Source organism: Pseudopodoces humilis, chromosome 24 (genome assembly GCF_049639895.1).
Source record: "Pseudopodoces humilis isolate 2021_Gansu_Grassland_sample_001 chromosome 24, ASM4963989v1, whole genome shotgun sequence".
Lineage (NCBI taxonomy): Eukaryota > Metazoa > Chordata > Aves > Passeriformes > Paridae > Pseudopodoces > Pseudopodoces humilis.
Window position 1 is genome coordinate 7,229,623 of NC_142223.1, and position 23,603 is coordinate 7,253,225.

At 42.2% G+C, this 23,603-nt stretch overlaps 1 protein-coding gene across 8 annotated transcripts in view; it reads left to right on the forward strand.

Annotated features, from left to right (window-relative positions):
- KIF1B (kinesin family member 1B) overlaps nt 1-23,603 on the forward strand; it is an 80,525-nt gene that overhangs the window by 45,657 nt on the left and 11,265 nt on the right. For 4 of the 8 annotated variants that reach the window (XM_005530462.3, XM_014259176.2, XM_005530463.3 and 1 more), the window contains 17 exons: nt 1,874-1,970; nt 2,728-2,876; nt 3,138-3,316; nt 4,275-4,412; nt 5,103-5,351; nt 10,374-10,492; nt 12,121-12,206; nt 12,353-12,482; nt 12,816-12,975; nt 13,563-13,653; nt 14,196-14,314; nt 14,804-14,859; nt 17,503-17,611; nt 18,204-18,270; nt 18,984-19,068; nt 19,327-19,432; nt 23,371-23,485. In XM_005530462.3, coding sequence (XP_005530519.1) covers nt 1,874-1,970; nt 2,728-2,876; nt 3,138-3,316; nt 4,275-4,412; nt 5,103-5,351; nt 10,374-10,492; nt 12,121-12,206; nt 12,353-12,482; nt 12,816-12,975; nt 13,563-13,653; nt 14,196-14,314; nt 14,804-14,859; nt 17,503-17,611; nt 18,204-18,270; nt 18,984-19,068; nt 19,327-19,432; nt 23,371-23,485 — 2,055 coding nt within the window. Of the gene's footprint in view, nt 1-1,873; nt 1,971-2,725; nt 2,877-3,137; nt 3,317-4,274; nt 4,413-5,102; nt 5,352-10,373; nt 10,493-12,120; nt 12,207-12,352; nt 12,483-12,815; nt 12,976-13,562; nt 13,654-14,195; nt 14,315-14,803; nt 14,860-15,395; nt 15,597-17,502; nt 17,612-18,203; nt 18,271-18,983; nt 19,069-19,326; nt 19,433-23,370; nt 23,486-23,603 lie in introns of all 8 variants that reach the window. The other 4 variants (XM_014259177.2, XM_014259178.2, XM_088066384.1 and 1 more) reach the window with 3 other exon arrangements.

Below are 23,603 nucleotides of genomic sequence, written 5' to 3' on the forward strand. Positions count from 1 at the left end.
TCTTTTTTTTTTTCCAACCCATTCCCTCTTCAGCTTTTCAGTTTCTCGAGAAGAATCTGGAAAGATTCTATTAAAACACGACTTGAAGAGCTTTCAGTCTCTACAATCTAGCTGCTCAAAATGACATTATCGACTTCAGGCTACAGAAAAATAAATTATTTTGCCTTTCCTTGCAAATGAGAGAAGCTTATTTATGTCACTTTGGATCTGACCAGTTTTATCTTGGTTTCAAATGTAATAGCATGGAATGGAGGAAATAGATCCAAAAAGTGCCTTTATGTTAAACAAAATACAGGATTATGCTGGGTATTTCAGAAGGGTAGATAAATCTGATTCTTCATGAGAAGTCTCATGGAGTCTAGAATAGATTTTTGGTGAATCTTTAAGGATTTCAGAGTGAATATCAAAAGAAAGGATATGTGTTTGTTTTGTCTGCAGTACTTGTGCTGCTGGGCTGAGGCTACTTCCTGTGTAAGTAGCCAACTTATGGTGAATGGAGCAGAAACAAATGAAGAAGGAGCATTTTAGCCAAATGAAATATTCAAGAGGAAATTAGAAAATTAAAATGCAGCCATCATATGAAGGCCATATGAAAGTTCAGTTTTGCTCTCAGGGACATTGAACTTGTGGTGTTCAAAATCCTGCACTTTCTAAGGGCACAGCTACTCTTCGTTAATGCTGTTTTCAGAAAATATTACTTATGAACCTGAAGGAATGTTCTGGAGGTGTATCTCCTTTCCAAGGAGAGTCTAAAGCCTTTCTGACTGAAGCTGGTTTAAATTGACACAATCATGTTGTGGTTAAGTAATGCAGCTCGTTAGGTGGGATGCTTACGTGGGATGGAAGGAAAATAGAAAGCTTTTACTCTGCAGCTCTTGGACTTAAGAACATATTCTTGCAAACTGGCCATTGGAGAAGAATTTTAGGGTTTGGAACCATGGAAGAGGGAAGGTTGGAATACAAGATGAGAGGCTTCAAGAATTCTTAAGAACTCAGCAAGACTCATAGTGAATTGTATAAAAATCTCGAGAAACCAGTTTAATTTGTGTAATATATGCCAAAGGTTTATCTTTAAAAAATACCCTAATGGGATAGGCTTTGAGATCAAGAGCACTGTGACAGAGTCTGTTCTGATTTTTATTTGCTTTACCAGCAAATAATAAAAGGCTCATTAGGTTTCAGTAGCATTTATTTCAAGTCACAATAAGGTCTGAACAGAAGGAAGAAAGTGCTCTTGTACCAGAAGCTATTGCTGAAGTGTTCCTCATGGGGAAGCCACTGCACAGACTTCTCTGCCAGGACAGTGCTGGTATTTTATCTTCTGATGTATTAAGTACACATGTGAGAGAGCAGTACTTACATGCCATGGGGAAAATCTAATTGAAAATGAAGTTTCAATTAGAAACTAAGCTTCCCCCATTAATATCTGAAATAATTTTTTTTTTTTTTTGGTATAAAAAGGCAAATTAGTGGTGCTGATAATCCTTCTGTTAGAGAAAATAAATGTGAATAATCCTCCCCTTTCAAATTTATTTTTGCGTTTTTCTCTATTTCTGCCTCTTTCCTAAGTCTCTGAAAGCAGCAGGCAGCTTCCAAATAAAACCCTCTTCTTCCTGTCTTTAGCAAAAAGCCCACTAAAAGAACATCCTAAACCTTTCCCTCTTCTGGACACTGTGAACATGTAAATGTGGTGATTTTAGAAACCACCTCTTCTGTCTTAACTGTGTTGGGCTGTGTGTTCTGTTTCCAAGGGAGAGAGTTGCAGTGTTGCTGTGTGACCTGGCAGCACTCCTGCAGGGTCTGTGTGTGTCGCTCTGAGCTTCCTGCTGCCTCCTGTCTGTCCTCCTACACAGTGTCTCCTCTTTCCCCACAGGACTATGAGAGTAAGCTGCAGGCCCTCCAGAAGCAGGTAGAGACACGGTCCTTGGCAGCTGAAACAACGGAGGAGGAGGAGGAGGAGGAGGAGGAAGGTGAGTTTGAAGCTAAAAATAATTTGGATATAGACAAGCCCAAAGGGGCAGCTGCTGTATCATCTCTTGTAACAGATTGGAAACTTGTTTTGGAGAGCCACAAAACACTGTAAGTTCTTGATCTGTAATCCTCTCAGCATCAAGATTTCAAATACCTATTTGTAGAATACATTCCACATGAACAGTAGACGTGTCTTCAAATACAACTGGTGCACAAACCGGATTAGTTTTACCCCAAGCTTTGATTTGGTGCTCTTGAAGGAATCTTTCTCTTCCTGGCACTAACAGAGCTCAGATATCTTAAAACAAAATAACACTGTTGCCTTTGTTTCCTTGTTTTGATTTTAAAGTTTCTCTTTCTTCCTTGCTAGGAATTCTTAGAATGCTGTGACATGTCTGTGTAACTCCATTTCGGGACAGTAGATAATTTATTATTCCCGTTATACTTGCTCTCATTCCACTCTTTTCAGCATTTGCCTTTATAAGTTGCCAAATAACTTAAAATAATAGGAGCAGAAAAAAAATTGTTCCTCTGTTCCAAATCTAATTTACGTGATCATTAATCTCCACTGCTAATGTTGAGGAAATCTGAGTCCAGTTTTTCCACAACGAATAATGAAAGTGTAGAATTTTGTTCTCTGTTCTTCCAGAAAATGTGTTGGGAGCTTGATGGCCCAGTCAGCAAGAGTATAAGATACGGCATGTGATGGTTTTGAGAAGAAGCCACGTTATTTCTCTGTTTCTTTGCTTTTCCCAGTGCCCTGGACACGCCACGAGTATGAACTCGCCCAGTGGGCTTTCAGGAAGTGGAAATTCCACCAGTTCACTTCACTGAGGGACCAGCTCTGGGGAAATGCAGTGTATCTGAAGGAAGCCAATGCAATCAGTGTAGAGTTAAAGAAGAAGGTAGGGACATGCAGAGCCACTTCTTGAATTTTCTGACCCATCAGTTTTGATTGTATAATCCTGCTGCAAATGCTCTGAGTCACTTGTAATCTTTAAAATTGTATGTCTCTTGCTTATTAATTTGGGCTGTAAAAAAAACCCCAGAAAATTGTAAAGAAAACCAGAAAATTGTGAGGCTTTGATTTGGGCTTGTGTCTGACTGAACATCCCTCACCAGCCCCTGGCTTCTCAGGACCAAAGCAGTGTCTCTGTTGCGTGCAGGTGCAGTTCCAGTTTGTCCTGCTCACAGACACCCTGTACTCGCCCCTGCCCCCGGAGCTGCTGCCCGCGGAGCCGGAGAAGAGCCGGGACCGCCGGCCTTTCCCCCGCACCGTGGTGGCTGTGGAAGTGCAGGACCTGAAGAACGGAGCAACACATTACTGGTCCTTAGAAAAACTCAAGTATGTGAATAGTATTAGAGAACTAAATTCTCTGTGTCCAAGGAACTTCACTCAAAAATTCCCTCCCTTGCTGTTCCTTATCTGTTTCTGTTTTTCCTGTGTCTTCCCAAACTTTCTAGACAGTGTGGGATGTTCTAAATACCAACTTTCCAGATTGTTTGAACAAGTGCACTTTTCTCCAGCTTCTCACCTTACCTTCACATCTAATTTTTGTAATTTGAGGTTAGATTTATCTTTTAAATGTAGTAAGATTCATCATAGCTCATCTCTCTGCATTACTTCTTTTTTCAGTCCTTTCACTGTAATAATTTCCTTGCCACCTGCTTATATAACCTGGCAGGATAGGACATAATTTATGATAAAAATCTTAAATAAAGAAGATTCTATTTCTATGGAAGCGACACAAATTCTGACCACAGTCTGAATTTTCATCATGTTCATCATAAGTAAATGACATTTCTTTTCCCCATTCTCTATATATTGACTGAAGGACTTTCTCTTACTAATGGCTGCCAGACAAAGGATCTTGCAGTGTGGAACACTTGTTTTCTTCAATAAAATAGGTGAATAATTAGAGTCTATAATGGAATTGGTTCACTTTTGAATCAAAATGCCAACATTTCTAGAATGGAATGCAAAGAACTGCTGAAATTACTCAGCAACATGGTCTGATGTAAAAAGGGAAGCAAAAAATATGCCAGAATTAGATGTGAAAGAGGAATATTTAGAAGTGAATTGAAATCCAAGATTTATGTAAGCTTCTGCAGTGACCTTGCCTTGCGCAGAATCTCTAAAATTTTGGTGAATTAGTGAAGCACCAAACTTAGGGTACAGCCTTCTCTGTTCTTGGGTGTAATTTGGTACAGGTGAAATCAGTGAGGTGAACACTTCCCTTGGTGTTCTGTGCCTCTTTTACTCCCTCTCTCCTAAGCGTGTTTCCCTGCTGTGTCCTGCGCAGGCAGAGGCTGGAGCTGATGCGGGAGATGTACGACCGGGCGGGGGAAGTGGCCTCCAGCAGCCAGGAGGAGCCCGAGGGCTCCATGACGGGCAGCGACCCCTTCTACGACCGCTTCCACTGGTTCAAGCTCGTGGGCAGGTACGGGCCAGCACCTCAGTGCTGCTGCAGCTCTGTCTGAGCCTGGGCTGTTGGACAAACCAACACAGCCTCTGTGTCAGCTGCCTCTTGTCTTTCAGGGACTTGGAATAGTTAAATACCGTTAAGAGTAGAAAATGCGCTGTAGAATGTTGCCAGCTTAGGTGTCTAATAGAATCTGCTTTGAGTAAGTTATAAATTCATTTTAAAATAATATAACTGGCTAAGTTCTATCTAAAGTCACTGGAGCAGAGCTGTGAGAATACGAAGAACACTGGAAAAGTGGTCCAGTGTCTCTCATATGTGTGGTTTAGATAGTTTCGCCATACCCTAGGGAAGTGTCTGATGGGATTCTTTAATATTTCCTGCTGTTGGCTGCGCCTTTACAATATTTTTATTTGCAGAACTGCTGTGTTGGAAATAAGAAATGTAGCTCTGTTAAATGGATGTCCTCTCGAGATCTATACGCTCAGCCATGTTTCTATTTCCTTTTCATTTGCTTCCTGCTCTCTTCAAGGACACTCTTTTCCCTGACTATGTTGGCAAGCCCTTCCCTCACATTTGGCCGCGGCCCAGGTGGTTTGAAGCCGTTGCTTGTTGTTGAGGGGTGTCTGTGCTGATGGCAACAGAGGGCTGTTAGTGCAGGTTGTGTGTGCTGACCCTGTTAATCGGTGTCCGTTCGCTGATGTGCAGCTCCCCCATATTCCATGGCTGCGTCAACGAGCGCCTGGCCGATCGCACGCCCTCCCCCACTTTCTCCACGGCTGACTCCGACATCACTGAGCTGGCAGATGAGCAGCAGGATGAGATGGAGGACTTTGATGATGAGGCCTTTGTGGATGACACTGGCTCCGACGCTGGGACTGAGGAGGGATCAGACCTCTTCAATGATGGGCGCGACCCGTTTTACGACCGATCCCCTTGGTTCATTTTAGTGGGAAGGTTGGTGAGGTTACTCTGAGAATGGCCAAAAGGGACCAGCTCTTGCTGCAGACTGCAATGGCTTTGCCTTGTGCTACATAGATGGTCAGTCTAGCCAAAAAATCCATGTCCATAAATTGGAATTGCCAGAGAATGAGTGTAGTTCAACATTAAGTTCTAAATTCCTGTGTCTGGGGCCATGAAGACCTAAGTAGTAATTGAGAAAATAATCCTTAGCTGCAACAGAGTGAGTAAATCTAGAGAGAGATAACTGTCGCAGCTTGGAATGAACGGGGGTTTGTATACAGTATTTACACTTCTATAGAATTCCCTGTTTAGCTGTTGCAGGGTCACTAATATAGAATTGTAGTGTGTTATTGACTTCCATGGAAGAGAATCTGACTGTGGCAGGAAGCCTTTCAGTCCAAACCCAGAAATCCATTTCTTTTGAAAACAGGTGTAACATCTTCTGCATATGAAAAGATGGCATTAGGAGAAAGAAGAATGGCCATTTCTGGATGAGGGAAAGTGTTCTGTGAGATGATTTGGCATCTCAGATTGTGCTTGACTCCGTAGCCAGTATTACACAGTGAAAGGTCATCAACATTGAAATTCACTGGCTGTGTTTTTCAGCGTTTTCCCCAGACACTATGCTTGAATTTCTGAAACAAGTTTGCTTGATGTATTTTGGAATATTACCGAGCTTTCCAGAACAGAAAGAATGAGGGCATTATCAGACCTCAGTTTGTGGTGTAGACTCTTAAGGACAGCAAGTTAGACTAATGGAATGTAGTTATTTGCACTGTTTCTTCAGTAACAGTCTTGCTAACACAGATTTCTCATTACAGAAACAGAAACATTTTTATTTAGTGGCTTGGCTTCTGTCTCTGCTTCCCACTCCCCCTATGATGCTTTTGTGCTTCCTTGCTTACCCTGTAAGCCAACATCCTCATTAAGGTGCTTGCCACTGGAGTGGTACAAAAAAAGGCTCCATGGCCAGCAGAAGGGAGGGACAAAGGAAAAGGGGCCAAAGCTTGGCTTTATCCTTCTCTGTAAGCAGGAAAGACTTCAGGATCAGGATGGTGGGATCTTTATACAGTTTCCTCAAATGCAGGGCACTTGTTAGCTTAATTTATGAAAAGGAGAGGTTGAGATTGCTGGTCTTTATCAAACTTTGAGTTCAGTGTAGTGCGTTTGTCTAACCTCAGGCTTTGTCTGTAGTGAAACTTGGAACTTCCTTGATCCAGTTTTTGAAAAAAAATTACTAAAGTTGCAAGAAACTGTGTTAGTCCTCTGTGATCTCTGAATCTGTGCCCTTAACGTGCAATGCCTGGTTCCACGTTTTACAGAACCTGATTATCTGGTTCAGGTGGGGAGGCAGTTTGGGAAAGGCTTCTGTGCTGCTTTGGGCTGGCTGTCAGTTCCTTGGAGCCCAGGGCTGCTCCGTGTGCCCCTGGAGCCTGGGAAAGAGCTGAGCTGTTCCTGCTCACTCACAGACACCTCAGGAAGCACAGCACAAGCTGAGCAAATAGAGTGTGTAATGAAAACACTCGTGTGTCCTGGCAGTCGCACAGCTTACTTCCCTTCCCCTGTTCTGTGGAGAGTTCTGAGCTCTGTCTCTGGTCGGACACGTGGAGCTGCAGCGCTCTGGGCCCGGCCTGACCGGTGTGAGCCGTGAGTACAGAGCTGGGAAAATGCTGAGGAATGACACTTGGCTCCTGTTGTGAGGCTGGAGAGCCGAGTGGCTTTTTCTGAGCTGTTGGTTTCTATTGTTTCTGTTCCTGTTGTTCTGTCAGCAGAGGCTGTTAGACTGTCCAGCACCACTGAGTGGGAGAATTCTGCTTTTGAGCAGCACCTTACAGGTACCAGGGGTGTGTCCATCTACACAGGTACTGTCTTGAGCACAAGGCAGCATTCAGTTTGTAACAAAACCAGAAATCCCTATCGCTTCCAGCTGTGTACTGGTTGATATGCTACAGAATGTGAAGGATGAATAAGACAATTTTTAGTATTTGTAGGGGTTGTCAGCAATAACAAGTGCAGGTCATGAAGGAGGGGAGGAGGAGAAATGGATCATGTAGTTATCCAACTCCCTGGCCATCACAGTTACTTTCTTTTCTCTCTCTGTGCTAGGACTGTGTTTTATTTGTATCTCTTAAAGAAAAGAAAAAAGAGCTGGTCCCTTTAGCCATCTCTTCTGGCATGCTGGGTTCTTCAAGGCTGATTCTGTTTAATGGTGTGACGTATCAAGCATTTCTTTTGTTTTTAAGGGAGGTGGGAGAGGACTATGGGATATTTTATTGAAATCCTAATGTGTTTATTTTAAAAATATATGCCATCATTCTGAGTTCTGTTGGTTTTGTTTTGGTTTTTTACAAAATTGTGTTTGTTAAATTTAATTTCTAGTTTTGTTGTGAGTATGCCATTTTACCTCACCAATCTTTCTGCTAATCCAGCCCCCTCTTTCAGTCTGCTGGGCTAAGTGCAGGGGGACACTAAGGGGCTCTCTGGGGAGTGGGAGTCCTCATGGATGTGGGAAGAGGAAGAGGAGGAGAACCCTAAGATTTGATCCACTCCTCACTTGGCACTATCCATGGCGAAGCGGCTGGAATGGCACTGGCAGCAGCAGTGCTGCATAACCCAGCTCTGTTCTGGTGCAGCACATGTGCAGTTGCTCTCCACTCTACAGAAGAGATGCAGCATTTTCATCTGCAAACAGGAAGCTGAAAACATTTTTGCATTCTGTGCTTTTCCTTCTCAAAGTTAAAATAATTCCAGTGAACAAGGTGGCTGGATGGAAGCAAACTGAGGAAGGAGATATTTTTTTCCTTGGGATGGTCACATGTAGTGGTTAATCCAGCTGAATGCTTTGGCTGTCACGTGTTGAGCAGCACCTTCAGAACTTTTGCCCTGCAAATAAACATATATTTTTATTTTTCATGCAGGTGATGCTTTCACTTTCCATTAGTTTGGCTTTGAAGGGAGAAGGCTCCTGCAATGCCTGACTCTTTTAGTTAGTGAGACTCCTGCTGTACACATCAGTGCAAGGCTCTTTGGATTCTGCTCTGTTGGGAAATGTCCATTTTCCCTGGCTTGAAATGTGCTCTTCAAAGTGGGTGTGTTTTTCGTGTTGGGTGCAGAACCATGAACCTTTTGGAACCCCATCCCTGATCCAGTCCAAGAGAACCATACCAGTTTCAGGGACTGTTTTCCTGTGTGGATGGATGCTGGTTTCTCAGATGAGCATCACCTGAAATTCCAAAGCTAAAAATGAAAATATTAAAGGGAAAAAGTAAAATTTAACTTCTCATTTACTTGAAATTTAGCCTCTTCTCCCTTTCCCTGCTTTATCAGTGCTTACCTCACTTTGAAGCAGACTGAAAAGGAATTAAATCCTAATCTTAGTGAAGTGTTATGTTGTAGTTCATTTTTTTTGTTGTTGTTGCTGTATGGTTTTCTTCATTTTTTTGTTTCGCTACATTATAGCTGTATTAATCATCCTCTTCTTTATTCATTTTGTCACCAGTTGTTTTTTAGTAGCATTATTTTTGTGTCCTTGGTTCATGACTGACACCTGTTTGACTTCCATGTCATTTCAAAATAATTCATTCATCCTTGGAAGGGGCACGTGAACCCAAGGAGCAACATCTCCCTTTTGTCATGCAGGACTTTCCCTAGGAATGTTAAACAATTACAGTTATAAATTACAGGAATTAATTATACATAATACTAAAGACTAATAAAAAGAATTGTAAGGAGGAAATTAGTTAAACAAATTACTATTGTTTGGTGTAATTTAATGTGTATAAATTTATTAAAATTGCATAATTAGTCACTTTAAATTTAATGACTGGTAAAACCAATGGTTAAATTTCTGTGCATCTCAGTACTCTTCTGAGCTCTGAAACAGCTCATTCAATAAAGAAAACCTTCCATATTTCCCCCTTGTTAAGAGCTGTTCTTCAGCTGACTTGTTGAGCTTCTCAACATTTATTGTTTTGCTCAGGCTAATTCCACTGAAGTGTGATGCTTTAAAAACTACTGCAATTCATTGCAGAAACATAAAATAATAACTTTAGTCTGGCTTTTAATTAAAATTTTACAATTAAATTGGTTACTATACTGCTCCAAAAGAGACCCTGTTCCTATCTAACTTCAAAGTTAGCGAATGGCAGGATCGTCCCCTATGGGGCCTAAGTGCTGCTTTTCCTTTTGGAAACTGTAATTTCTGAGTGGTTGCTCTCGAGCAGTGCTGTCATGTCTTATTTGTTATGTTTTGTGTTTTCAAAGAAAGAAATAAAATGCTCCTAAAGCGTTTTACCTGTGAAGACTGTCAGTCTTCCACAATCTGTACAGTCAGTGAATCTTCCAAGAAACCTAAGTGATGACTTATGGTGTATTGTGGGTTTCTGATTATTCTACACACAATGTTATCAAAGGAATATAGAAGAGAGAAAACATTCAGTCAGTCTGTTTATAGAAGAGTGTTTTTATATGTTCAGTAAAAAATTGAGGCTGTTTGAGCACAGTAGTTCAATTCCTTTATAATTTATCCCTTCCAGCTACCTCATTCTTCATAATCAGTAGTTCCCTGATAGATTCTGTCAGTTTTCTAACAGCTCCATTCACATCTGTAGTGCATCTCCAGTTACCTTCCATACAGGCATCCTCTCTCCCTGAGTCTGTAACTCATTCCTGTGAGCCCTGCAGCCCAGCAAGCTCAGACTGTTGGGCTGCACTGGGATGGAGCCAGGAGCTCCTGTGTGTGTGGGCAGGATGGATCCAGGAGCTCCTGTGTGTGTGGGCAGGATGGATCCAGGAGCTCCTGTGTGTGTGGGCAGGATGGATCCAGGAGCTCCTGTGTGTGTGGGCAGGATGGATCCAGGAGCTCCTGTGTGTGTGGGCAGGATGGATCCAGGAGCTCCTGCAGGTCTAGGAGATGCAGTGTCTGAGACCTGAGTGTCCCAGGAGCCGAGCAAAGCTGCAGTGGGGTTTGGCACACGGTTCCTAATGCTGGCTGTACTTCTCTCCTCCTGTCACCAGAGCATTTGTGTACCTGAGCAACCTGCTGTACCCAGTGCCCCTGATCCACAGGGTGGCCGTGGTCAGCGAGAAGGGCGACGTGCGCGGCTTCCTGCGCGTGGCTGTGCAGGCCATAGCAGGTGAGACACTGCTGCACCTTCAAACACCAGGCTGACAAACCAAGCCATTCTCCTGATACTCAAACATGAATAACGTTCATCTTGCAGAGAAAACTTGCTCTCTGTTGCTATTGAAATTATTTCATTAATTGTTTCACCATATGGGTTGAGCATGGGTAAGTCTTGAAATAATGCTACTGATCAAAAGATTTTAAAATCAGGATGATGTTGACCGCTGCAGTCTGTACTTGGCAGCTAATAAAACCCTGCTTTTTAGGACAGTGGAAGATTTAACTACTGTCAGTAAGTCTGAAAACTGAAACTGAAGCAAAGCTTTTTCTTTCTGGCACCCAGTATAAACAGTGGAGAAGGGTTCTTGGTTTGATGGTTTTGGTGGCCTGCACTAAAGTTAAATGTACCAAGTTTTAGCTGTGCTCAAACTATCCCTTTAAATAATGCTCAGAGATGTGCTCCTCCAGGGTCTGGGGAGAGCATGTGAAGGAGTTCCTGAACTGATGTTTTTCAGCATGGCATAAACAGAAATCAGCAGCAGTTTCCCTCTCACTCAAAATGTGAAGACTTAGAAACTGCTTTAACACAGTGTTTAATCACCAGGAATTCTTTTCAGAAGAGAAGAGTGGATACATGGAGTGGTAACAGCCTCACCCAGTGCTGAGCTGCCACTGTGTGTGTGCCAGAGTTAACTGCAGGTCACTGCTCACTCGAGGTGGGCTGCTTGGCAGGGCCATGACTTATCCATGCTGGTGGGAGCACAGATCCTTCCCATAATTTGCTGTTTCCAGCAGTGGCCATCTGCCAGCAGTTCTTGCTTGTTTAGGTAGCTTCACTCTCCGTGGGAACATATAATGAAACTCAGACTCTGAAGATGTATAGCAGTCACTCTGGCAGGGATTAAAACAAGTGAATTAAATTCTGGTTTAATGTGTACAAGTCTAGTTTGGTTTGGTCTCCTTAGCATTGACTGAATATTTCCAAAGAAATATTTATCTGTCAAAATGAACTGAATACACCATGGCTAATAGAAACTGAACTGGGGACATCTCTTGAAAAGGGGCCATGACATATTTGATCCCTAAGCAAAGCTTTGGAGCACATTCTGGATCTTGGGATTTCTCCTGTGAGTATACATTTACTATGAAAAAAATCCTGCCATTTAACCTGGCCCTGTTGTTGCTCTCTGTGAAGAGGAGGAGGTGAAATGAGCACATTGTATGGACAGATCCAGCTTTCAGACATCCAGTGTGGCCTGGTGGAGCTTTGCTAGTGTTACTGCTGAGTTCATGGCTACAGAATTTGAGATGTTAGTTTGCCTCAATATAATAATCAGAAGTAAATAAATAATGAAAATTAGTACTAAAGTTGGTTTGCATTCAAAATTCTCTAAAGTTAAATATTTTCAGGATGAAACTTCAGAGCTTGTCTTGTTTTCCCACATGTGAGTTCCTGGTGGATAGGTTTCTGGCATGATCTTTTCCACCACTTAATCCAGCTTGTAACTGAATGACTCTTCTGCTTTCCATTTTGGTTTCCATTATAATGAAAATTTCCCTTTGGGTAACTGTGGGGTCTCCCTTCTCCTCCCCATCATTTATTTATATATCTTCTTTTTTCCCTGTTTTTTTTTTCAGCTGATGAAGAAGCCCCAGATTATGGCTCTGGTATTCGACAGTCTGGGACAGCTAAAATTTCATTTGACAATGAGTATTTTGATAAGGTAAGAATTCTTAAAATTGACTTAGGTATCTTTGAGTAGTAGTAGTAGTAGTAGTTTCTGCCTCTAAATTGAGAACACATGTTTTAGGGAAAGAAGGGAATGGCAAACCCAGAAGATGCAGGAGTCTGTTGCATTTCATTTTTCAGAGTGATTTTTCTTCAGTTGCGATGACTCGGTCTGGACTGTCACTGGAGGAGTTAAGAATTGTGGAAGGGCAAGGACAGAATTCAGAGGTTACCACTCCTCCAGAGGAGATCAACAGAATGAATGAGCTGGGTAAGAAAGAAATCTATGGTAGTTTTGGAGAACTGGGAAATTTGTGACACTTTCAGTCAATCATAGAAAGGAGTTCTGAGTGTCCTTCAAGAATGCCATGGTTAGGGAGAGGTGTTACCATGGGTTGAACATGAGAGATCCTGGACTTAACTCATTTGAAGAACTGTGCTGAAAAACTTCCCAGGTATTTGGATCTTCTGGTTATTAGCAAATGATTTGGGTTTAAAAGGAAAAAAGAAGTGTGATGGGACTAAACTGTCTCCTGAATAACTATTTTAAGAAAAGAAAGAAAAAAAAAATAATTTCATGTGGGATGTTTTTTTTCTCCCTAAGACTTGAAGTCAGCCACTTTGGATGGAAAGATGACTATGGAAGGATTCACTGAGGAGATTGGTGATCACCTGAAGCTGGGCAGTGTGTTCACCTTCCGTGTGACAGTGCTCCAGGCCAGTGGCATCCTACCTGAATATGCAGATATTTTCTGCCAGTTCAAGTAAGAATTTGTCCTTACTTGCATTAGGCAATTAATGATTTGATAGAGAGAGCAGTGATACTCTGAGAACTTTTTAGATGGGTGGAGGTGTTGTACAGCAGAGAAAAGCACCTTGTTACTTACTGGAGTTCCTGGTCCCCACTTCCTCTTAAGCAGGTGTTAAGGAATAGTTTTGCAGAAAGGAATTAATAATAAAGTGGATTCATAAGTTACTAGTTTATAGATAGCTTAGGGTTTTAAGCTTTTCATGTGAAAAATTTAATACTAGATTGTACATGCCCCCATTTGAATGAAAGCTGCATGATCCTGGAGGAAATCAGTACTTCTCAAGAGAAAGTGGTCTTAGGCTTGGGTTCTTAAGATAATAAAAAAGAATAATAATGACATAAAGCAAGTACAGGAATTGTGGTCTGACAAGACTGTGGTACTCCCACCTTTAGGTCATCACTCAACTGCTTCTAAAGTTCCAGCAGAATATGTTTCTTTTAAGGTTTTAGGGTTTCCTTTCAGGGTTGAATTCAGAGCACAGCAATTTTCATTAAACCATTTTGTGGTGGCTGATTTTTGGTTGATTTTTTTTTTTTAAGCTTTTTACATCGACATGATGAAGCTTTCTCAACAGAACCTCTCAAAAACAATGGCCGAGGGACTCCCCTTGGGTTTTACCATGTTCAGAATGTAAGTAAAGCTTTCCACGAGCAGTAACTTCCTCTATCAGCACTGGAAGTTGCGTGTGTCCTTCAAGGCAAGCAGAATTATTAAGAATAGACAGTACTAGGAGTGATCAGGTAAATTATGTAATCCCCATCACAAGACAAAACATAGAATGATTCTTTGTGGCAAATTCAACTCTTCTTTCACCTCTACTTCCTGACATTGAATTCTTTGTTTCCTTTCCAGGATGAAAAAAAAGTCTAGAATTCAGGAAATAAAATATATGTGTGACTAGCAGTGCTCATGATGTCAGATGAACTGGATATATCTATTTTTATGAACTGTGTAATGCTTTGGTTACATGCAGCCTCCTCTTTTCCTTCTTGAAATGCCTGGTACCGAGGCTTTAATTTTCTCCTTTATTGGAGAGTAGAATTAATGCCTAAACCAAAGGGGAATGCAGTTGCTTTTATTGTGAGTGACAATAAGTGATGTGAAAAATACAGACTCCTAAGAGAGATTTCCTTTTTTGAATGTCTCATTTTCTTTCCTCACTTGTGAAATAGATTGCTGTGGAAGTGACAGAATCATTTGTGGAGTACATCAAAACAAAGCCTATTGTCTTTGAAGTCTTTGGACATTATCAGCAGCATCCTCTCCACCTGCAAGGACAGGATCTCAACAGGTATTGCTCACTAGCCTGGCATAAAGGCACTTGGGGATCATGCTCAGGTTATGCAGTTCTTCACATTCTCAAGCAGAATTCCTGATGGAGGTAAAAATGCTGGCAGAGGCCTGTTTACCCAGTGTAGTGACTGATGGAATTGTTCTGCCCTCTCAAACATGGGAACCTGTTCTGCCAGTTCATCCTACAAACACCCTGGTGCTTGGAGCGTACTGGGAACTTCAGCAGTGTTCTGTGAGCTCTGGGAAAACCTCAACAGTGCTCCTAGGATTGGTTAAGTTAGAATAAAAAAAGAGCATAGGTTAGTCTGAGAAGTGTGCTCAGCCCCCTTGTTTTCCTGACAGGGGATATTTACCTGTCTTCATAGAATCATGAGGATATTTTTAGAGACAGTAATAGGTGTGTGATACAAAGGTGCATGTGTGTGCATTTGTGTGTATTTCTCATATTTAACTGCCTCTGTACTGATAATTCTTAATTTCTCTGTAGCCCTCCACAGCCTTCTCGAAGATTCTTTCCTCCCCCTATGCCACTGTCAAAGCCAGGTGAGAACAGCTCTCTAATTCTATACATCACAGGTCTGCTACTGCAAATGGAGGTTGTAGTGTGTTCCTGAGGTATCCAGGACACCGAGAAATGTAAATGGAGTGAGTGGTACAAGGGGCACTGAATGTCTTTGCTGGCTCTCTGCCCTCTCTACGTGTTTTATTTTTATCTCTTCTCAACCTCCTCTGCAGGAAGTGCTGCTTGGTTCATTAGGGGATAGAATTCCATTCCTGAGGTGTTGACCATATTCCATGAGATCTAGCTGTGGCTCTTCCCATGCTTACTGAGCGCTTAATAACTGGAAATTTGCTTATTCATTAATTGCTTCATCTTTTTGCTCTCTCACATTCTTGTTTAGTGAGTCAGTCTTGTTGAAATGATCCTTGGTTTTCTTTGCTTAATTGGAATTATGCATGCTGAACTCTTTTGTGTTTTTTTTTTTCCATTTCACCTTTAATTTCCTCCTTCTTCCTCTTTCTCTCACCTGCATATTTCTACCATCCTTTTTTTTGTGTGTGTTCCATTCCCTCTGCAGACCATGAAAGGAAAATTGAGTTGATTAGGTACCTTATGTCTGGCTATGTAAACGTGCATGTGCTGAACACGCTCTCTGAGCATGCCAACGTGCTCGCCTCCTCTGCTGTGGCTGCTTTCCAGGATGGAGCTGACCAGCTGCCACCTTTTCTCTTTCTGCCTGTTCCCAGTTGTCAGAGCGAGCGGGCTCCTAAACGAGATGGTTAGTAGCCAAACTTGGTCTGTGATAGATGTAGAAGTAGTTCCAAAATGTGCTTTGAAATTCCTTTTTCCTTCATCATGATGTAGTATTAGGAGTAGAAGCTGCCATGGTTGTGCTCATGGAAGGATGAGGCTGTGCTTAAATTTAGGGCTCTTTTAGAGAGAACCGTAGAGACAGTCTGTTGACTCCAGTGTGCTGGGAGTCACAGATTTTTGTGTGTCACTGCATCTGTTCCCTGAAACTTCCAGGACCTCTGATTTTTTCTGTGTTCTGCATAGAGTTTTGTGATTCTGGGATGAGAGATGCATATGAAAACACAGGCAGGTATAGAGGCAACATTCTATTCTATTCTGTTCTATATAGGTTTCCTTTTCACTCACCTTCCTTTTCTGCCACTAACAGTGCTGTTCCTCACTTCCATTTGTATTCTGTTTTATTTAACTCAAAAGAAAGTCATGCCGATTAATAATTGTACCCAAGCAAGTCTGTGAGAACATCTAGAACCAATTTTCCATGTTTAGTTAAACGTGTCTTTCTGTTGTTCTTCTCTTCTGATGCTTTTGAGTCACTCTGCTTAGCAGTAAACTTGAGTGACTTGTGTGTTTGATGTTCCTCTGGCTGTGGTGAGTTCTTGTGCAGCTGCATGAGATGATTCCATGTAAGAGAGTTACTACCTTGAGTAACGTGTGGGAAGGTAAATGATGAGCCTCAAGCTCGCTGCCTCACAGGGTAGAGCTGTACTGTGAATAACAAATTCCTGTAAAATCTGTCCCTCTGAGGCAGCTGCTAATTTAGAAAAGAACCAGATCTCAAAAGAGACCTTAGGCACACCTGTAAGGACCTGTTAGGTCCTTCCAGTGCATGGAAAATTAAGTCATGGTAGAAGCTGAAGGATACAGAGGTGAAAAGGTGGGAGAACCTAAAGAACACCTGGGCAAGGGAGGATTGAGTCTTGAGAGGTATTGAAGGGAGAATAATTATTTGGCTTAATAAAAGCAGTGAGGTTAACATGTGAAAGGAGAAAAAATGGAAAATCAGAGTTACAAAAATCCCAGTCAGAGTGTACAGGAATGAAGCTTTTAAAATATTCCCATTTACATTAATTATATTTTATATTAATTTACATTAAAATATTCTCATTACATTAAAAATGTAATGAGTGAACAGATAAGAGAAGGCATGTAATGGTAACTAAAAGGCATGATGTGTGAGGGAATATTAGGTTATTTCTAGAATTTAAGCTGTCTCATTTTATTTTTTTTTTAAGATGGTTTATCCCTACATTTGTATGAAAGGAATTAGAGGGGATCTGGCTGGTTATACTCACTAATGCTAAGAGATAAGGAGCCCAGAAAAATACTTTGGCAGGATTATGGCTCTGGCATAAGTCTTGTTCTGCCTTTTTACATATACAACATCTTAACCAAGTGGTGCAGGAGTCTGGCAGTTTGTAACATGAAGAAGTGAAGACTGAAGTTTAAAGTTCTGTTCTTTTCCTCTTGTGTGGGGAAGGTGAAATGTACTTTATGGGTGAGTAACGCTGCAGATGAACAGACCTCAGCAATTCTAAATCACAAACTGTTAAGCCATAAAGCATAAAGGAAACTTCTCTGTGGATCTAGGAGGGACTGTGTATTTTTCCTTGCTCTTTGGATGCACTTTTGTTCCCTTATGTAACTTCAAAAATTTTATCTATTCTTGTAGCCTAGATTTAAAAAACAACTAAGAGAAATAATGATTGCTGTATGCAACATCACTTTCATGGTAAAAGCTGTGGTCTGCCTGTCTACATAGAATATGTAGGACCTCTGTAATGGCACGTTCCTGCGAGCCCTGAGTAAGCTTTACATGTTCAGTCTTTGTAAACCACTCTGTTTTTCCTCTTTCTTTCTTTTCTTTCTTTAAGTGCCAGCTACAAAGCTGAATACTATGAGCAAGCCGAGCTTGGGCCAGAGTGTGAGCAAATACGACCTCCTTGTGTGGTTTGAGATCAGTGAACTGGAGCCAACAGGAGAGTAAGTCCTGTATTAATATTGTGTGTTTTAAGAATGGTGGTTTATGAGATTTCTGGTTTTTTTTCCCTTTGTTCTGTTCAGACCAGGTTGATGTTTAGCAGTCACCACGGTGGGGGCCTGGCTGGTTTGTAGTTGTCTTGGCAGTAGTTGTCCCCATTGGAAAGGACCAAAGGGATAGGATGACTTTCTTTCACACTTGGAGGGCTCTTTCCATGGTGAAATTCCAGGCACAGGTGCTGGAATTTCCCTTGTGTAGGCCATGAGTTTGGATTTTTTGGGACACCAGAGACTTTAAGCTGCAGTCACACAGCAGACTCTGTTTAGTGTTCACCTCTGCTACAAAGGTTTTCCCTGACAGGTCTTTAGGGGTTCTATTGAGAAGTGAGTTCCAGTTTTCCATTAGTACTGGAAGTTCAGTGGATGATACTTCCACATTTCACTGATCCTGTAATGCCAGAGGGAGCCTGTTTGTAGAGTAGGTAGAAGGACACACTCTTATGTCTTCAGCTGCAACAGGGAGAGGAAGCTGCTGGCAGCAGAAGCTGCTGTGCTGGTACATCTTTCCTGCCTGCTGATTCCCTGTCTCACACAGGTACATCCCTGCTATCGTGGATCACACCGGGGGCCTGCCCTGCCAGGGGACCTTTCTGCTGCACCAGGTACTGATGAGAGCTGTGGAACACCGAGCGTCATCTCTGCAGGGAGGGAGGGGATGCTGCTGACTGGGGTTCACATCTCCTTTCCCACACAGCTGTGCAGTGACAGTCAGGATCTCCAGTCTGTGCTTGGTCTGTTGGCTTTGGGCTGCTTGGTCCCCAGGATATTGCTCTTCCTGTTGCTTATCAGTGGCCATTGCACTCGTGGAAGATGAAAGCCTTTTAAAAAGCAGGAACCTTCGGGACCAGATTTGTGCCTTTCAGTGCCTCCAGCAGCTCTAAGGACACAGAAGGATCATGTGGACTAAACTTCCATTTGCTCTCTCTCACTGCTTGTGGTTATGATACATAATTTATTAAGTGACTGTATCTCAGTGCATCTTCAATGCCTCTTATAATCCTTAATAATATTTTGTCTCTAGCTAGATTATAAAGATAATCCTAGTTAAATAGGGTTTATGGGTTTAAAGTTATATTTTTGCTACTCTCTCTTTGTGGAGTGAGGAGGGGGAAGCATTTCATTTCTTTTACATATGAGAATATAACATCCCCTTGAAGTAAATTTCAGGGCCCTGAAACAAGGAGATGCTTGTTCTGTCACACACTGGTATAAATTATATTATTTACTTAACTTTCACAGTTTAGATGCAAAATAGATGTTGTGTGTGTATGAGCACTTCAGCAAAAACTTGAGTTTTGTTTCTGACCTCCACCAGGGTATCCAGCGGAGAATCACAGTCACCATTATCCATGAGAAGGGCAGTGAGCTGCACTGGAAAGATGTGCGAGAGCTGGTGGTTGGTGAGTAAATGGTTTTGCATCTTGCTCTGTAAGGAAGAAAAACTATTACTGGTAATTTCTCTTTGTATCAGATTCTGTCATTTTTATGAGCACTGCCTGTAAAAGGAGGATTTTGAAAAACATCCAGAGAAAAAGTTTAAGTTTTGAAACTTCATTTACAGCTGCTTGTTAATCATGTAGTCCAAAATTATATTTGGGAAAACAAATTCCTTTAGTGTTGCAGTTTGAATTTTAATTGATTCCTCCTCCCCTTTTCAGGGCGTATAAGAAATAAAGCAGAGGTAGATGAAGCTGCTGTGGATGCCATTCTGTCTTTGAATATTATCTCTGCAAAATACCTGAAGTCCTCTCACAGCTCCAACAGGTAAGTGAATGAAGACTATTTTAGCAGGAATCTGAAATTTCTTTGACCTCTGATGTATTGGCAGGATGTTTGGAAAGCTGGGAATGTGGCTAATTGTTAAATGTGGAAATCCATGGGCACAGAACACACAGGTAGATAACGAATATCACTGTAAATTCTTGCTAATGCTGGAATCTGTTGATCCATGTGAAGGGTTTGCTGATGATGCATCAGAATTACTTTCCACTTGTATGGACCATAAAGGGCAGATGGAAAGGAACGGTTTGAGAAGGCTACAGGATTTAACCCAAAACTTTTAAACTGACATCAAGGTTTGGTGCTAGAATACAGCATTGAAGTACAAGGACAATTTTGGGAGGTACATTTATAGATGTGTACATATTATTCCTGGAGTGAGCATGTGACAATTTAAGCCAGAGCCACACTTTGTAAATTTGTAATTTGGGGATTTATACAGATGTATGACAAGTTGAGTCCAGTTCCATGTCCCTGCAGTGTGGCACCAGGCTGAGGGCTTTGTGGCTCTGTGTGTCCCTCATTGCTCCACATTGTTCTGCTTCAGTGTCTGCAACCAAGAGCAGCGAGGCAGAGGCAGAGGGGGCATGGGGCACAGCCTCTCCCTGCTCTGACAGCAGAGTCACTTGGCTGCTCCCTGGCTCTGTTCAGCTGGTGCAGAGCAGGAATATCCCTGGCATGGGGCTCTTGAGTGGCTGTTTCCAGAGGGAGAAAGGTTTGCATCCATCTCTGCTGTACCTGCTGTGAATGCTGGAGGTGGGATCCTTCCAAGCACTGGAATTCTTCCTTCTCTGTTAGAGGCCTGGACTCTGAAACACCTGCAGCATTCAAGTGGATTTGGGATGCTGCTCCTGCCCAGGACACCTCTGCCACCTCGTGTCTGTGAAAGCAGGCAGGGACAGGGAGGTTGGCAGTTGTTACCTTCCACTGAGAAGTGGGTATTTGAGTGTGTTGGAATGAATGGATCAGTATAACTGGAAAACAGGGAGACTGTTGCTGGTTTCCTGTCTGATACTGTTGGATTTGCAGTTGGAAAGCCCTATTCTCTGTTCTGTTTCAATAAACTCCTCCATATCTCTGGAGTTTTGTATAAGGTGGGCAGCCTGGGTGAAGGATGAGTGTGATGAAGCTGTTTGCCATCTCGTCCCAAAATGCCAAGGTTTAAGCTGTGGGATGAGTGCATGGCAGTGTGGTGGAATGGGATTGAGGTTCTGGTAAGGGATCTGTCTTATGTTTGCTCATTGTCTGCAGACTTGTTTGCTGCTTTCTGTGGGGTTTTTTCCCAATTTGTTTTGCTTTTTAAGTCCACTTGTTCTGTTCCTCTCAGCTCTTGCTTTTCTGTTCTACTTGTGGCTGCACTAACTGAAGCTCTTTCTGTGTTTTTACAGGCTCTTTCTTGATAAGGATATGCCTAGGTATTTTCTGTTTGCTTCCTTTGTACATAAAGATTCTTAAAAACAGAATGCTTTATGTCCCATTTGTATTGCTGCCACTTCCCTCAACTTTTACTGAATTCTGTTAGCACACCTCTTAGCTTGTCCAGAAGTAGTCTTCCTTCTCCTCCTCCTGCTCCTCTTCCTCTGTGTCAGAGGGTGATTCAGGTACAGTTCACTGGGGCACTTGAGAGGGTGAACTTCCCTTCACATGTGAGGGTTGGAGAATTTCCTTCATGCAGTCTTTCTGATTCTCTTGATGTGCCATCAGATACAGACTCTTTTTGTAGTCCTTGCTATTTTCTTCCCTTGTTCCGTATCAAAGAACTAAATTTGGAGTTTCTCACGGTCTCTGCTGCTTTGAAGGACCAAGCCAAGGACTGAATTATGAGGTTACTTGAATTGCTCTGATCAAATAGCAGTGGCTGCCATGTGACTGCTATTCAGCCTCTGTTCTAGGCTGGATTTGCATCTGAAATTTAACCATGTGGTTGCCACTCCTTACTTTACCAGCTGGCAGAGGAGCCAGACATGCAGTAACTGCCCAGGCTGGATTTCTGTTCCACCTTCCCAGTGGGATCACAACCCAGCACGGCGGCAGCACAGTCTGGGGCACTGCCTGCCTCTGGACAGGGCAAGACAGAGTCTTCAGTGCTCCCAATTCACCACCTTTCACTAATGCTAACATCCACTTCAGAATCAGTTTAACCTGTCTCTCCTGTATTCCATGCTTTGTGTGTTCCGTGCTCCCTTTTCCTCCGTGTGCCGTTGGCTGTGCTGAAAGGAGTTCGCTCGCTTCTTGCTTTTGTCTCCCTCTGTAACTGTTGTAGCAGGTTCTGGTTTGGACAGGCAAAGCTGTGTATATTTAATTTCCTGGCTAGGTAAGATCCACTAAGATAACTGCCTCAAAGCTGTGCTTGACTTCATCCTGGTGTTTGTCCAAACATCATTTTACTCAAGAGTGTGGTACTTCTGCACTGAGGAGCATTTGCATCTGTGCTCTCTCTCCACGAGGAGAAGTCTTGTTTGGCAAATGGTGCAGAGCTGATGCCGGGGCTGTGTACAGTGGTTTATCCATCTGTGATCAGACAGGTTTTACTGCTTCCTCTTCCACCCTGAGAGTAGATCTGGAATTTGCTAGAAGTTTAAAAAATTGCTTGTTGTCATAACTAAGTCATGATGCAAGTTTAAAACGTAAGGATTCAACACGGATGTGTAAAGGCTGAGAAAACAACTGTGCTCTTTGCCTAATCTAACTCAAGTGAGAATTATTACTTTACAGTGCTTCACAGTGTTTTTAAAGCTACCAATTATTTGGCCTTTAGGTTATGTTTCTCTGTATTTTTAATAGTAACAACATATTTAGAAGTAGTTTCTTAAAATGTGGTTCTTCAAATGAAAGCCGTATCTAGCAGTGTTCTCACTTGTGCTTCATGGTGCCTTTATGGATTAGCTTGGAACTGTGTCATTGGTGTCAGAGAAAGGGATAGCTCTTGGGAGCTGTATTTGAGATTGAAATCTTTGTTTCTGACACGTCTGCTCTTAGGCTGTTTCGTGTTTCTTTTTGTTTTGCTTTGTGTTTTCGTGTTTCTTCTACCCCCACCCTGTTGTTTGTCCTTTGTCTTTGGTTTCATCTTCTATTTTACCAAGTTGGGAATTAGTACAGAAACTCTTTAGAGAGGTAACTTATTTTAAAAAAATAATATACATGAAGCACTTTCATGCTTTTAGTACCACATCATTTGGACTCAAAATGGCAAGAGAATTTGGGAGGGAAATTATATAGAGGTGATGAAGAATGAATATCTTCTGTTTCTGTTATCAGTGTGGAAAGGTGTGCTGAGTTCCTGAACAGGGGCATAGGTCTTCTTTCCAAAGGGACCTTCCTGAAATCAGTTGGTGCCTGTGAGAAAGGAGAAAGCTCATTTCCCCAAGCCCCTGCTAGAGGAGAGAGTGTAATAGCACCTTTAGATGTGGTGATTTAGCTGTGCTCTGTGTGATGCTGTCTCTCACTTTTACTTGAACCTTCTGGATTGCTGGGCTTGACCTGTGGGAGCTTTCAGCTCCTCTCTTTCCTTGTCCCAGACTGAAGAAATGTCCTACAGAAGTCCTAAAGTACAATGTAGAATGAGTGTGGCTTATAAAAAAGAATCTTCCCATGCACTTTTAAGATGTAGCTTGGCTGAATTGCACCTGAAGCAGTAGAAATTAATTTTCTCTGTTTAGAAACAATTGTTTGCTGACTTCCCTGTAGTGCTATGACAGCTTTTGTTTTCTGCATTCCCTCTTTTCTCTTTTAGCTGAATCTTCTTTATAAGAGGCGGTGGTCTTTGTGTCACCCTATTTGAGGTAGAAGTAAATGATCTTGGAAATAAAGAGAAGGTTTTTGCTTCAAGTATTTGTTACCCACTTCACTGGAGGATGATGTCAGGGAAGAGATGGGCTGCAGCAGAACTCTTACTATTGACCTTCTACTGTACTTTTTTCCAGGACTTTCTACCGGTTTGAGGCAGTTTGGGATAGTTCCTTGCACAACTCCCTCCTCCTCAACCGAGTGACACCATATGGCGAGAAGATCTACATGACCCTTTCTGCCTACCTGGAGGTGAGACACCAGTGCCTTCCTGCTGGCTGTGACCCGTCTGAGACAGGACACAGAGTGTACCGAGAGAAACAGATTCAAAAGTGATTTGAATCCTGAAGCCAGTGAGAGTATTTATTCA